The sequence below is a fragment of the Hemitrygon akajei genome, chromosome 24 (genome assembly GCF_048418815.1).
Source record: "Hemitrygon akajei chromosome 24, sHemAka1.3, whole genome shotgun sequence".
Lineage (NCBI taxonomy): Eukaryota > Metazoa > Chordata > Chondrichthyes > Myliobatiformes > Dasyatidae > Hemitrygon > Hemitrygon akajei.
Window position 1 is genome coordinate 31203114 of NC_133147.1, and position 15282 is coordinate 31218395.

At 49.6% G+C, this 15282-nt stretch overlaps 1 protein-coding gene across 2 annotated transcripts in view; it reads right to left on the minus strand.

Annotated features, from left to right (window-relative positions):
• slc6a8 (solute carrier family 6 member 8) overlaps nt 1-15282 on the minus strand; it is a 67978-nt gene that overhangs the window by 46315 nt on the left and 6381 nt on the right. Inside the window, exon 2 of one of the 2 annotated variants that reach the window (XM_073028628.1) lies at nt 14156-14231. Coding sequence is in view for 1 of the 2 variants with exons in the window: in XM_073028627.1 (XP_072884728.1) it covers nt 1248-1482 (235 nt within the window). In the remaining variant the exon portion in view is untranslated. Of the gene's footprint in view, nt 1-1247; nt 1827-14155; nt 14232-15282 lie in introns of those variants that run through there. The other variant, XM_073028627.1, reaches the window with a different exon arrangement.

The following is a 15282-nucleotide window of genomic DNA, read 5'->3' on the forward strand; positions in this document are numbered from 1 at the left end:
CCACCGTCACTGGCAGCCCATTCCACACACTCACCAGTCTCTGCGTAACTTACCCCTGATATCTCCTCTGTACCTACTCCCCAGCACCTTAAACCTGTGTCCTCTTGTGGCAACCATTTCAGCCCTGGGAAAAAGCCTCTGATTATCCACACAATCAATGCCTCTCATCATCTTGTACACCTCTATCAGGTCACCTCTCATCCTCTGTCGCTCCAAGGAGAAAAGGCTGAGTTCACTCAACCTATTCTCATAAGGTATGCTCCCCAATCCAGGCAGCATCCTTGTATGTCTCCTCTGCACCCTTTCTATGGTTTCCACATCCTTCCTGTAGTGAGGCGACCAGAAATGAACACAGTACTCCAAGTGAGGTCTGACCAGGGTCCTATATAGCTGCTCTATATAGGGTGAACTGCAAAGTTGGTCTGTTTTGGATGGTTGGGGTGTTTTCTCCCCTGGAGGGGCTGAGTGATTTTACATCTTCAGGGCAAGTTTGTTCCTTCGTTATGCGCCGTGTTGTACGATGTAGGTGATCACAATCTTTCTGTGATCTTGATTGTTCTTGGCAAATTTTCCTACAGAAGTGGTTTGCCATTGGCTTCTTCTGGGCAGTGTCTTTACAAGACGGGTGACCCCTGCCATTATCAATACCCTTCAGAGACTGTCTGCCTGGCGTCAGTAGTCACATGCCCAGGACTTGTGATCTGCACCGCCTGCTCCTACAACCGTCCTTTGGGGGCATGAGAGGACCAGGAATTGGAGGGTTGGGGTAATTTGGAGCATTGGAAGTACTTGGAGGGCCAGTTACTGGGTAAAGGATTGGGGGTGAATGTGAGTAGTCTGGGAGGGGTTCAGGTTCTTTTTGATGGGTTTGGGGGGATTCTGTGAATGAGGGAGATAGTACTGGGGTTAAATGTTTGAGCAGATATTTGGGGGTCAGGATATGGCGAAGGGTTGAGGGGTTGGGACTATTTCGGGCGGGGGGCGTGCAGGGATGAAGCTATGCAAAAGTGGGGTTATGCGTGGCTGGGGTTACTCTGGGGTACAAAGGATTCTCAAAATATCTCCGGCGGTGATACCCGTGTGGAGCGAGAGATCTCAGGATTTCACCCGGGTGATGTCGGTGCTACACCATTTGAGATGAGGGAACCCCCCAAGGTGATTTCTGTGTCCCTGGCGATGGCCACGCGTAAGCAGGCGATCTCGAGTTGATGTTAAAGGAGTGACCGAGAGAGGTCCCGCCCCCTTACCTCCGCCGTTCTTGTAACACAGGTACGGGAAGCGCCATACGTTGCCCAACCCCACCGCAAAGCCCACGCAAGACATGATGAAGTCCATCTGGTTGCTCCAGGTCACCCTCTGGGGCATCCCCTCCGGCGTGCCCCCACCCCCGCTCCCGCCGTCGGCCGGGCGCTCGGGCCGCGCTGATCTCCGCTTCTCCTTCCACAGGTGCTGGGTGCCGCCGCGGGGGTCGCGGCTCTCCATTTGGGCAGGATCGGCGCAGAGTTGTGTCGCTCTCTCCGGCTGTACCAGCTTCAGAAACAGTCCACGAAGCACTTGAAGCTCAGTCTGAAGTAGTGCATTAGGGGCCCCGGGACCGCGCGGTCGCCTCCAGAGTCTGTGCTCCCTCTACACGGCCACCAACAACAACAGAATTCTCCCGGCCAACCGCTCTCTCCCACTCCGCAGTCCGGCTGCTTTATACCCGCAGCGACCGGCGCCGCCTCCTCGGCCTCTCACACCCCTCGCCACCTAATTTGGGCAGAGAGTCCTCGCAGAAGTGGGACGAGGCGGAGAAACCCTGTGCTCCTCTCCCCGGCGCTCTCACACACATACCAATTTCTCTCTCTCTCTCACTCACACACATACCAATCTCTCTCTCTCCCTCCCTCCCTCTCTCTCTCACTCACACACATCCCAATCTCTCTCTCTCTCACACACACATACCAATCTCTCTCTCACTCACACACATACCAATCTCTCTCTCTCCCTCCCTCCCTCTCTCTCTCACTCACACACATACCAATCTCTCTCTCTCACACACACACACATACCAATTTCTCTCTCTCTCTCCGTCACTCTCTCTCTCACACACATACCGATTTATCTCTCCTTTTCTCTCTCACACACACACACACCACTCTTTCTCAGACACACCACACACTCTCACACAGACACAGGTACCCCCTCACCCTCCCTCATGCACCCCCTCACACGCGCGCGTGCGCACACACACCACTCTCCCTTTCTCTCTCTCACACGCACATACACTCACATAAATGTACAGACACAGATGTACATACAGACACACACGCAAATACACCCCCACCCTTAAACACATTGACACACGCTCACGGAAATGCGTGGACACACAGGGATACATAGACCCACACTGTGTGTCTGTCTCACACTGGGATGGACGGACGCACACTCACGGAGCACAGAGACACGTACACCCTGCATGTACAGGGATGGTGCAGAGGATAGAATTTAGGGTCTTGGCTCTCTGATTGGAAGGATGCGCCAGGAGCTGGGCTTTCAAGACTTTGTTCTCAAAATAGATAATGGTGCAGTGGGTGGGGGTATGGATGGTGCAGGAGGTGGTCGTTATCTTTTGGGAGGGTGCAGCAGATAGACTTTAGGGTAATGGATGTCTGGTGGGACTGTGATTTACAGTCCTGGATCTCTGTCTGTAGTGCTGTTACAGGTGATGGACTTCAGGGTCCCTGATCTCAGACTTGGGGGACAGTGCGAGAGTTGGGCATTATGGTCCGTGGCCACTTTATTGAGGGATGGTGCAGGAGTTGGGCTTTAGGGTACAGGATCTCCCCTTGATTGGAGGGATGGTGCAGGAGTTGGGCTTTAGGGTACAGGATCTCCCCTTGATTGGAGGGATGGTGCAGGAGTTGGGCTTTAGGGTACAGGATCTCCCCTTGTTTGGAGGGATGGTGCAGGACGTATGTTTTAGGGTACAGGATTTCTGAGTTTAGGGATAGTGCAGAAGGTAGGGTTTAGGGGTCTGGATCTCCAGTTGACTGGAGGGCTTGTGCAGGAGGTGAGCTTTAGGGTCCTCTTACTGGTGCAAGAAGGAACATTAGGTTTCTTGATCTCTGTCTGGAAGGACGGTGCAGGAGATTCACTTTAGGGTCTGACTGGAGGGATGGTACAGGTTGGAGGGATTAGGGTCTGGTGGGATGTTGCAGGAGGTAGTCATTAGCTGGAGTGATCTTGATTTATTGTTCTGGATCTCTGGCTGGAGGGAAACGCATGAGGTTGACCTTAGGACCTTGGATTCTGTCGAGGGCCAGTGCAGGAGATGGGCTTTCTGGTCCTTGATCTCTGCTGGAGTGCTGGTGCAGTGTTGGTTTGGCGTCCCAGATCTCCTCTGACTACAGGAATGGTGCAGAAGGTGTTCTTCAGCAGGAGTATTGGCGCAGGAGATGGTCCTTGGCTGATGGGAAGGTGAAAGAGGTGGGTTTTAGGGTCCTGCATCTTTGACTGGAGGGATGGTATAGGAGATGGGCTCTGTCTGAAATGACCGTGCAGGAGATGGACTTCAGTGTCCCGGTTCTCTAACTGAAGGGATGATGCAGGAGTTGAACTTTAGAGTCCTAGAATTCCTCTGACTGGAAGGACGGTGTATGAGCTGAAGTTAATGGTCCGTTATGGACTTATGGGGGGAACGGTGCAGGAAGTGTCTTTTGAGTGTGGACCTCTGCCTTGACGGGAGCTACAGGATGTAGACTTTAGGGTCCCCGGAACTCTATTTGGGGTGTTGTTACAGGAGATGGGTATTAGGTTCCTGTATCTCCTCTGACTGGAGGGATGGTGCAGGAGTTGTTTTTTAGCCGGAGGGACGGCAGGAGATGGGCCTTATCTTTAGGGATGGTGCAGGAGATAGGCTTTAGGGTTGTGGATGTCTGTCTGGGGGGGGGGGGGGGCGATGGTCTTCTGAGTCCAGGAACACTGTCTGTAGTCTGGTTGGGTACTTTAGGGTCCTTGATCTCAGACTTGAAGGACAGTGCAGGAGTTGGTGCTTTGACTGCTTTATTGAGGGATGGGCTCTTGGGTCCTGGATTGAGTGGAGGGATAGTGCAGGAGCGAGGTTTTAGTGTCCTAGATCTCTGTCTGGAAGGGCTGATGCAGATGGTGGGGTGTAGCTGGAGGGATGCTGTAGTAGTGGACATTGGGCTCCTAGATCTCTGACTCGAGGATGTAGCAGAAGGTGGGCTTTAGGTCCTGGTTCTCGGTATGGAGCAATGGTGCAGGAGATGGGTTTAGCTGTTGGGACAGGGCAAAAGGTGGGCTTTAGGTCCTGGTTCTCGGTATGGAGCAATGGTGCAGGAGATGGGTTTAGCTGTTGGGACAGGGCAGAAGGTGAGCTTTATGGTCCTTGACAACTTTATTGAGGGATGGTACAGGAGTTGGGTTTTAGGGTCCTGGATCTCTGACTGAAGAGATGGTGCAGGAGGTAGGATTTATAGATGGAGGGATAGTGCAGGAAGGATCCTCGATTTCTGTCTGGAGGGATGGTGCGAGAGGTGAGTTTTAGCTAGAGTGATCGTGCAGGCGGTGGGTTTTATTATCCTCTGTCTCTGACTGGTGCCGGAGGTGGATCTCTGACAAGGGCCAGTGCAGGAGATGGGCTTTGTGGTCCTTGATTTCTGTATGTACGAATGGCGCAGAAGGTGGGTGTTAGGGTCATGGATCTCTGACTGAAGAGATGGTGCAGGAGGTAGGATTTATAGATGGAGGGATAGTGCAGGAAGGATCCTCTATTTCTGACTGGAGGGATGGTGCAGATGATGGGCTTTAGGGCCCTGTACCTCTGTCTAGAGTGACCGTGCAGGAGACGGACTTTAGTGTTCCAGAATGGTGCAGGAGTGAGGCCTCACAGTCTTGGATCTCTGTCTGGAGGGCTGGTGCAGGAGGTATGTTTTAGTGTCCTGGATTTCTGACTTTAAGGATGGTGCCGAGGGTAGGGTTTAAGGGTCTGGACCTCCCCTGTCTGGAGGGCTGGTGCAGGAGTTATGTTTTAGTGTCCTGGATTTCTGACTTTAAGGATGGTGCCGAGGGTAGGGTTTAAGGGTTTGGACCTCCCCTGACTGGAGGGATGGTGCAGGAGGTGGGCTGTAGGCTCCTTGATATCTGTATGGAGGGACAGTTAAGGAGGTGGGCTGTAGGGTCCTCAATCTCCAGCCCACCGGAGAGACGATTGAGGAGAGGGGCTTCATGGTCCTTGATCTCTGTGTTGAGGGATGGTTCAGGAGGTGGGCTTTAGGGTGATGGGGCTCTGTCTGGAGGAACACAGAAGGAGGTGGGCTAGGGTCCTGATTCTCCTCTGGAGGTGGCTTTAGCTGTAGGGACAGTCCCGGATCTCTGTCCGGAGGGATGGTGAAGTTGGTGTGCTTTACAGCCGTGAATCTCTACAGTGACGGCACAGCTGGTGGGCTTTAATGCCCTGAATCTCGGGCAGCACTTCAGGCGAAAGCGGGATCTGGACAACTGGGGTGTTTCGCTCCTTCGCCAGGGTGGGGCCAGCATCCTTTCCTGAGAGGCGTCTGAGTGCTGTTGGGGAAGTTTTAAACTGAGCCGGCAGGGGAAGGAATCTCAGACCGGATTGTCCGGATAGGAGGGGTTACAACCGCGTCATGTCAAGAGCCACACTAGCCTCCCTGGCTTGCTGTAGAGTGTTGAGTTTCAAGGTTTATCACGCTTTGGTAGAGCCGTTAAACCTAGACGCTCTCCATTTAATCTTGTCAAGTTAATTGTTGTCGGCACGTTTCCCGGATTCTATGATTACGTGAAGAAGACGCTAGTTGTGCTCCATTAGCTGAGCCATCCTGTGCGTTTGCAGAGAACGCGTTGTCTTGCAATGGTGCTCGGTTGTGCCTCCAATGCTCTGTTGGTATCCCTACGTCTAACCTCTTCATGGGGAGTCTACCATCCCCCCCCCCCCCCCCCCCCGCTCCTGGGTCGAGTCGTTGCCAGTGCTCGCTGTGACAGAGAGAGTCTGTTCTTCCATACTTGGGTCTAGTCTTGTGAGTATGCACTGTGACACCATATCCCAGGTGTAGAACTACCAGGTGAGGCAGAGGAGTGGGGTGAGTAATGGGGGGGGGGGTTGCAATGTTGTTTTAGAGGCCCTTGTTGGTCAGGTTTGACCATGGGTGTTGCGTCTGAGCTGCCAGGGCAGTATGATATGAAAAGCAAGCCGTTGCCCAGGTAAGGAACTCAACCCATCTGATAAATCCAAAGGAACGGCAGACACTGATGCAGTTTGGCACTGGCAGCGTTGCAGGAACTCAGTGTAGGATTTTTTCCCTCCCGAAGCCTTCCCCGTGAGTGGATACAGCTGCGAGGCAGCGGAGGTCTGAGATCAGACCTTTCCTTCTCCTAGATGAGCTGACAACCATGACTAATGATGAGCTCCATCTGCCCAAAGTGACTAGTTTCAAGGCACCAGCAAGCTGTCAATAGAAATGGTTCCCTCAGGGTTAGCAGCTAAGCCACATGTGAAGTCTCGGAGCTGGGCTTGGTTGTCAGAGGCTGTTTGAGATACATGACAGTGGGAGCATTTAATAGGTAGCAGGACCCTGCCCCCAGTACCACCCCTGACTATAACAACTTTAAGGAACCATGTGCACTGTTAGATTGCATTAATTTAGTACTGAGGGAGCAGGTTTTTTCCATTGAGGTTGAGTGAGGTCATAAGATATAGGAGCAGAATTAGTCCATCGAGTCTGCTCCGCCAATCGAATTTCCCAAACTTTTATCTCGGATTGCTTCAGCATTTCAATATCAGAAAGTACAGAATTTTCAAGAAAGGGTGTGCTGGCATTCCGGAGGGTCCGGAGGTGGTTCAGGAGAATGATTTCTGGGAATGAGGAGGAGGGTTCTGCCACTTACTCTGCCTTCCCCTCCCACAGAGCTGGATTGAATTCCATCTGCCCAGATCTACAGCTGATCTTTTGCTGATCTGTTGCTTTTGGAGTTGTAGATAGTGTAGATAGTCAATCTTAGTGTAGAAGGCGCTGATGAAGTCTTTCCATCAGCACTCACAAACAGAGCAGACTTTGTAATTGGATAATTCAGTGAGGTGAAAGTCCCCAGTAAACAGATCAGGCACGTAATGCATTCGACACCCTAAAGATTTCAAAGTACATTTATTACCGAAGACTGTAGAACTTGTACAACCTTGAGATTGGGTTTGCTTACGGGCAGCAACGAAGCAAGCAACCGAAAAGAATTAAATAAAGACCACCACCTGCTGCGCAGAGACAAGGGGGAGAAAGCTAAAATCCTGCAAACAATAGATGCAAGCAACAGCATTCTGAGCTAAAACGATCAGAAGTCTGGAGTAGGCCCAAAGCCTTGATATCACTCCGTCATATTAGCAGGCACGGAGCACTGCAGCCGGGGGCAATCTCAGCGCCACAGAGAGCGTGGACTGAATATCGCAGGAGAGCAAGCAAGATCAGTTTTTGCCTCCGACCTTTATTGCCCACACAGAGGATTGTACCCTCACACTAGGACCCAGTCACTGCTGCAGCAAAAGGCTCTGGGCCTAGAACGCTCTACTCCGGGCCCAGATGTAGCCTCCCAAATCAAAGCCACTCTTGATTTCTCCAACTGGCTCGGCGCTCAGAGCGACCCAGCCTTGCCCCTGGGCCAGTTGTAGGGGCATCAGAACTTCTCTGCCTCAACCCCTCCTCTCTTCCTCCAGCTGCATCGATTCTGCAAAGGCACAAGGCGATCCCAGGCTGCTATGGGAGGTAAAGGACCTTGTTGGGGCTCTGACTGCAATTTTTCAATCTCTGGCCGATAGATGATAGAACAGCAAACATGAACTTCTTAAGAAATGAAGAACAGGTATGTGACCAAAGACTCCGGCAAATTTTTACAGATACATGGTGGAGAGTAACCCCCCCATCGGCAGTAGTCCCAAACTTGGCTGCAAAAGGGAGAGGAGCGGACATGGACTTTAAAAACCCAGAGCTACAGAAGCTCTCCAGGAACCTCAGTACTGGGAGAGGAAGGATCTTCAAAGATGGCCTACACCTTGCGACAACTTGAATGACAGGCCCAGGACAGAGGAGTCTGGAGAGGTGCTGTCGACAGCCAATGCCCTGATAGGGGTTCAGAGTTCAAAGTACACATGTCACCATATACAACTCAGAGATTCATTTTCCTGTGGGCAGACTCGGCCAATCTAAGGAATAGTGACAACAACAGGATCAATGAAAGATCAACCAGAGTGCAGAGGACAACAAACTGTGCAAATGCAGATATAAATAAATTCAAGTCAAGTCACTTTTTATTGTCATTTCGACCATAACTGCTGGTACAGTACATAGTAAAAATGAGAAAACGTTTTTCAGGACCATGGTGTTACACGACACAGTACAAAAACTAGACTGAACTATGTGAAAACAACACAGAAAAAAACTACACTAGACTACAGACCTACCCAGGACTGCATAAAGTGCACAAAACAGTGCAGGCATTACAATAAATAATAAACAAGACAATAGGGCAGTAAGTTGGTGTCAGTCAAGGCTCTGGGTATTGAGGGGTCTGATAGCTTGGAGAGAGTTGTGAGAGGTAATCTAATATTATTATTAAATTATATTATATTATATTATTATTATAATAATCTCTCCCTCTGGTCGTAAGAGCCCGAATGCTTCGGAGCCTTTTCCCAGACGGCAGGAGGGAGAAGAGTTTGTATGAGGGGTGCGTGGGGTCCTTCATAATGCTGTTTGCTTTGCGGATGCAGCGTGTAGTGTAAATGTCCATAATGGCTGGAAGAGAGACCCCGATGATCTTCTTAGCTGACCTCACTATCCGCTGCAGGGTCTCGCGATCCGAGACGGTGCAATTTCCGAACCAGGCAGTGAATAATTGCAATAAATAATGAGAACATGAGATAAAGAGGCCTTAAATTGAGATCATTGGTGTAGGCGCATTTCAATGATGCAGCAAGTGAGTGTTGTCATCCCCTTTTATGCTATGGTTGAGGGGTAGTAACTGTCCTTGAACCTGGTGAATCCTGGAGCAGCAGTGAGGATGTGTAAGGTGCCCCTTCCCTCCACTAGCCCTGGGCAAGGTGTAGCATCTGTTTTTCTCTTCCCCCTCTCCTGATCAGGGTCACGTGCAGTCATGCAAGCAGGTGGTCGATGTTTGTACGAGCAACTGGTGCATATCACAAGTCCTGGTTATGTGATCACTGACAAACAACCCCTGAAGAATATGGATAACGGCTGATGTCACCCGTCTTGTAAAGAGACTGCCCAGAGGAAGGCAACGGCAAACCACTTCCAAACCACAAAAATTTGCCAAGACTATCATGGTCAAGACCACGATCACCTATGTCATATGACATGGCACAGAATAGAGATGATGGTGCTATTTATTGTGTTTCTTTTTAATTATTGTGTTCTTTATCTTTTTTTTTCAGATCCACAGTAACAGTTATTTCATTCTCCTTGACGCTTGCGTCCTGAAATTACATTAAACAATATCGAACCTTGAATCTTACATTCCTACATATTTGATCTGCATGATATAACCAGTCTGGAAACTTTCAACAGTTCATCTGTTGAAGTTTGTTGGAGTGCTTGGTGACATGCCAAGCCTCCTCGCCCTCCTATGAAAGAAAAGACGCTGGCAGTCTTCTGCGTGATTGATTAACGTGCTGGGTGCAGGACATAACATTCGATACGTTAAAGCTGCTGACCCCTCTCCATCACTGTTCCACCAACATGGAACAGCTCATGTTTGCCTTACCTCCTCTTTGGGAAGGCAGCTGCCAGCACTTCAGTGCTACATACACTGGGCATGAGCTCGCACTCAGTCCAGTATCCCATCTGATTCCTGCGCAGTGACTCACCGTCAGCAAATTTCTATGTGGCATCGGAGCTGTTCTTAGCCATGGGTGTGCATGCACTAGAGCTGGCGGTCAGCACACAGCCTGGAGGTCGACGGGAGGTAGGGGAGGCAGTACCTCGAGTGACAATTCTTGCACTCGGTTGAATTCCTTTCTTCCCATAGAGCATAAACCAAAGCTGAACACAATATTCCAAATGTGGCCGCTCCAATATCTCCAACAACGACAACATAACCTGCAACTTGTATAGCCAGGTTGACAAAGGCTGGATATACTCACCGGATCAGGGAATATTTCTGAGCATGGGAACAGTTACAGGCTCAGGTGAATGACATTTCATCACCACTTTTCAAAGAATATTTCAAACACCACAGAACAGTAACACACAAACTCTAAGTGATGTTGACTCCCTCACACACTCCCGAGGTCAGACACAGAGTGAAGCTCCCTCCACACCATCCTATCACACACCCCCGGGGTCAGACACAGAGTGAAGCTCCCTCCACACCGTCCCATCACATACTCCCGGGGTCAGACACAGAGTGAATCTCCCTCCACACAGTCCCATCACACACTCCCGGGGTCAGACACAGAGTGAATCTCCCTCCACACCGTCCCATCACACACTGCCAGGGTCAGACACAGAGTGAAGCTCCCTCCACACCGTCCCATCATACACTCCCGGGGTCAGATACAGAGTGAAGCTCCCTCCACACCGTCCCATCACACACTCCCAGGGTCAGACACAGAGTGAAGCTCCCTCCACACCGTCCCATCACACACTCCTGGGGTCAGACACAGAGTGAAGCTCCCTCCACAAAGTCCTATGATACACTCCCATTATCTGACCATTCCAACACACACTCCCAGAGCAGGGATTGTCCTGAACTAACTGAATAAATGGGGGATTGGAGACACCAGTGACGCAGTGTGTGTGAAATGGTTTGCATCTCAGTGTGCAGTTGGTGGAGCTGGGGTGGGAAATAGGACTTTCCAGCCACATTTTTGGTGGAAGGAGGAAGGGGAGAGGAACGTATGCATAGATTAATACTCCATGTGTGTTACTTGGTTGGTGTCTGTTCAGAGGAAGATGTCTGGGGAAAGATATTGAGTTTGGAAAATCGCTCATGGACCACCACATCTATAGGAAGATAAAGTTATCATGAAGGGCCCAGGTCTTATGCAACTTCAACATAACTAACTCTTGTACTCAGTACTTTGATTTATGAAGGCCAATGTGCCAAAAGGTTTCTTTATGACCCTGTGATGCCACTTTCAAGGAATTATGGATTTGTTTTTCCTAGTCCATATGTTCTACCGCTCAGTGTGTGAGACCTACCCTGGTTGTTCCTCCCAAAGGGTGACACCTTGCATTTGTCTGCTTTGAATTCCAGCTGCTATTTTTCAGCCCATTTTCCAGCTGGTCTAGATCTTGCTGCAAGCTTTGCTAGTCTTCCTCGCTGTCCACTACTGCCACAATCCACAAATTTACTGACCCAGTAAATTTATCACATTATCATCCAGATTTTGATATACGGTAGATGACAAACAACAACGGACCCAACACCAATCCCTGTAGCACACTATGCACGAAGCCATATTGTCCATCCCTATTCAGTCCCTCTCTATCCAAATACAGTCAATTCTGATTAATTGGGTTATTATCAGTTAATCGGGACAGCCTCTTGTTTGGGACAACTCTTAAAGAACAAAAGCTAATTGAGAAAATAGCTGGGATTCCCTCTGTTTATTTGGGACACTATGTTGCTTAATTGGGACAGGAGACAGTTGCCGAACAGTTTCTAACCAGCCTCAGTCGTGTGAACTTGTGTGGGTGTAAGACACTACACTGTACTTAGAACAAGTAGTTTTTAAGTAGTGTCAGTTGCGTGTGTTTATGTTCAAAAAGCAGTGATTTTTGTCAGTGGTGTTTGGCCAGAAATAAGCAGGAAGACGATTCAGAACTGTTTTGTTCACTGTGGTTTCAGGCACTTGGGGATGCCAGAAAGAGCCGGGAGTGAAAATGAAATGATTTCACTACTTCACCAAGTTAGGTACTGTGAAGAATTTGAAAGTAATGGCAATTATCTTGAATATTACAATGAAAATGAAGATTTGGAGGAAGCATTGTATGAAGGCAATCCATTATCTGTAGTAGGTGTCTCAGCTGAATTTTGTTCACTTACAGTCAACCTTTAAGAACATGACAGTGTATACTGGATGAAATCCTCCATCTATAACTATTTATGTCCATCTATTGGAACTAATACAGTTTTATGGGACTGTAGTAGTATAGATAATGCTATAATTTGTTCTTTATTTCATTTAAATACATAACGTTTACTCAGTTATACAGTAATTTACCTTTTTTATACCCTTTTAACTATTTCCATGAAACTATGGCTAATTGGGGCAGCCACTTAACTGGGCCAAAATGTAGCGGTCCCAACGTGTCCTAATGAAATGGAATCCACGGTGAGAGAGACTCTGCAATTACTCGCCTGGTTATACTCCCAACCCCACCGTTCTTCCCACCCAGGAGGCCGGGGCAATGGGCGCAGGGGAACCCTACCCTCCAAGTCACAGACCACCTTTCCTTCAGCACCATCCCACTGGTGAGGAATTGTCCAGAGAGGAGCACTGAGGAGCGTTTGGGCCTGTACTCGCCGGAATTTAGAAGAAACTGAAACCTACCGAGTGTTGAAAGGACTGGATAGGGTAGGTGCGGAGAGGATGCTTCCTCTGGTGGGGGTTTTCAGAACTAGAGGGCACAGCCTCAAAGTTTAACCTTTTAGAACAGAAGTAAGGAGGAATTGTTTTAGCCAAAGAGTGGTGAACCAGATGAAGGTGGAGGCCAAGTCTGTGGATATATTCAAAGTGGAAGCTGGTCGGGATTGAATGGGATCTGGATCAGCCAAAATGAAATGGTGGAGCAGAATTAGCAGACTGGCCTAATTCTGCTACTGTGTCTTAAGGAGGAGGGGTGTAGGGTCCAAAGGGGGTAAGAGAGATGGGGAGCAATGTGTGAGGTACCGGAGTGGGTTACAGAGATGGGGAGGGGCCGGAGGGGTTTACAGAGAAGGGGATGGACTTAGGGGCATAGAGACTGGGGGGGGGGGGGTGTGCAGGTGCTGGAGGAGATTATAAGAGACAGGGACAGGTGAAGGGACCAGAGAGGGATCCAGCGACGGGAAAGGTTGTAGTGGAGGGAGGGAGTTCACAGAGAGTGGGCAGCCACAGGAGGGGTAGGGATGGAGGGGTTACATAGACAGGGGTGGGAGTATATGGACTGGAGGGGGTGACAGAGACAGGGAGGGGTGCAAGGGTAGACAGGATTACAGAGGCAAGGGTGAGAATATAGGGGCTGGAGGGGGTGAGAGACAGGGAGGGGTGAAGGGGCTGATGGGATTATAGAGACAGGGTAGACAGGATTACAAAGCCAAGGGTGGGAGGGGGTGACAGAGACAGGAAGGGGTGAAGGTGCTATACAGTTTTGGAGTGGCTCTGGATGAGATGAAGGGAATCAGTTTAACTCTGGCTGTGTTAACCTTGGCCGTTTCCCCGTGGGTGTGTGGATTGCTTTATGGTGATAGCTGCGTAATAACTGAGAAACGGGCCCAGTTGCTGACTCCTGGTTAACATGCAACACAAATGCAGTAAGTGAAAGTCACCTTCCCCCAACTCGGGACGTTCGTTCAAAGTTCACTCTCTGAGGTAATTAGTGTAAGAATTGTGACTGCACGTCCAAATCACAGACATACATGTACCCACGTACACACACACTCACTCACACACACTCACTCACACACACACACTCACACACACACACTCACACACACACACACTCACACCATACTTGGAGCTGGAAGTGGTTGATGGTTGTCACGTGTGTTCAGTGAAATGCTTACCTGACATAAATTCACAGACAGTAAATGCAGAATGAAGTGCTACACGTACAAACCAAGAGCAGTACAGGCTGACAAATGATGACGAGGTAGTTTGTCAGGTCAACAGTCCGTCTAGGGGACCATTCAATAGTCTGATAACAGTGGGGTAGAAACTTATCAGCGGGGAGGGATATGACAGGCACATGTCCTCAGTGCCATCTCTCACCCTATCCTCCAGTGGAAGGTGGGGGTGTTAAAAGCTTCACACTTCACAGCACAGGTTCCGACTCCCCCCTAAAACACACCCCCTCCCCCGCTTTGGACGTGACCGCACAGCCCCCCCCCTCCCCCGTTCTGGGGAGGGCCGGAGATTAGCGATTACCTTTATTTCCCACACGCACGGTGAAGAGTGCCGAGGTGTTCTCTCAGGGGAGGCAAGTGCAGAAGTTGCCGGGGTCCTAAACAGAGAAATTTAAGTCATTCTCAGTGACAGGTCAGGTACCGGAGGATTAGAGGATATAGCCAATGTTGTTCCGCTGTTGAAAAAAGGCTCGAAAAACAAATTGGGAAATTACAGACCAGAGAGCCAGACGTCGGGACTGGGGAGGACTGGGTATATGAGTCTTGGATAAACACAGACTGATTAGGGATAGTCAACACGGCTTTGTACGTGGTAGGTCGTGCTAAACCGAATTATAGAGTTTTGCGAGGAAGTTACCAGGAAAGTAGATGCAGGCAAGGCAGTGGATGTTGCATGGGAGGTCGATCGATAAGGTCCAGTCGCTGGGTATTCAGGACGAGATAGGAAACTGGATTAGACACTGGCTTTGTGGGAGAAGCCAGAGAGCGGTAGTGGATGCTTGCCTCTCTGACTGGTGGAGTGCCACAGGGATCGGTGCTGGGTCTGTTGTTGTTTGTCAATGATCTGGGCGACAATGTGGTTAACTGGATCAGCAAATTTGCAGATGACACCAAGATTGGGGGTGCAGTGGAGAGTGAGGAGGACTATCACGGCTTGCAGTGGGATCTGGGCCAGGATTAATCAGGATATGTTTTACACAGTGAACAGTCGGGCACCGAGGAGTGCGGTAGAACAAAGGGATCTGAGAATACAGATCCATAATTCATTAACTGTTGCAGCGCAGGTAGATAGGGTCGTAAAGAAAGCTTTTGGCACATTGTCCTTCATAAATTAAAAGTGTTAAGTCCAGGAGATGGGATGTCATGTTGAAGTTGTACAAGACATTGGTCAGCCTAATTTGGAGTATTGTGTGCAGTTTTGGTCACCTACCTACAGGGAGGATGTAAATAAGGTTGAAAGAGGGCAGAGAAAATTCACGAGGATGTTGCCGGGATTGGAGGACAGATTGAATGGGTTAGGACTTTATTCCTTGAAACACAGAAGATTGAGCGGAGATTTTATAGAGTTATAGGGGTGTAGATAGGGTAAATGCACGCAAGCTTTTTGAGATTGGGTGAGACTACAGGAGCTCATGGGTTAAGGGTGAA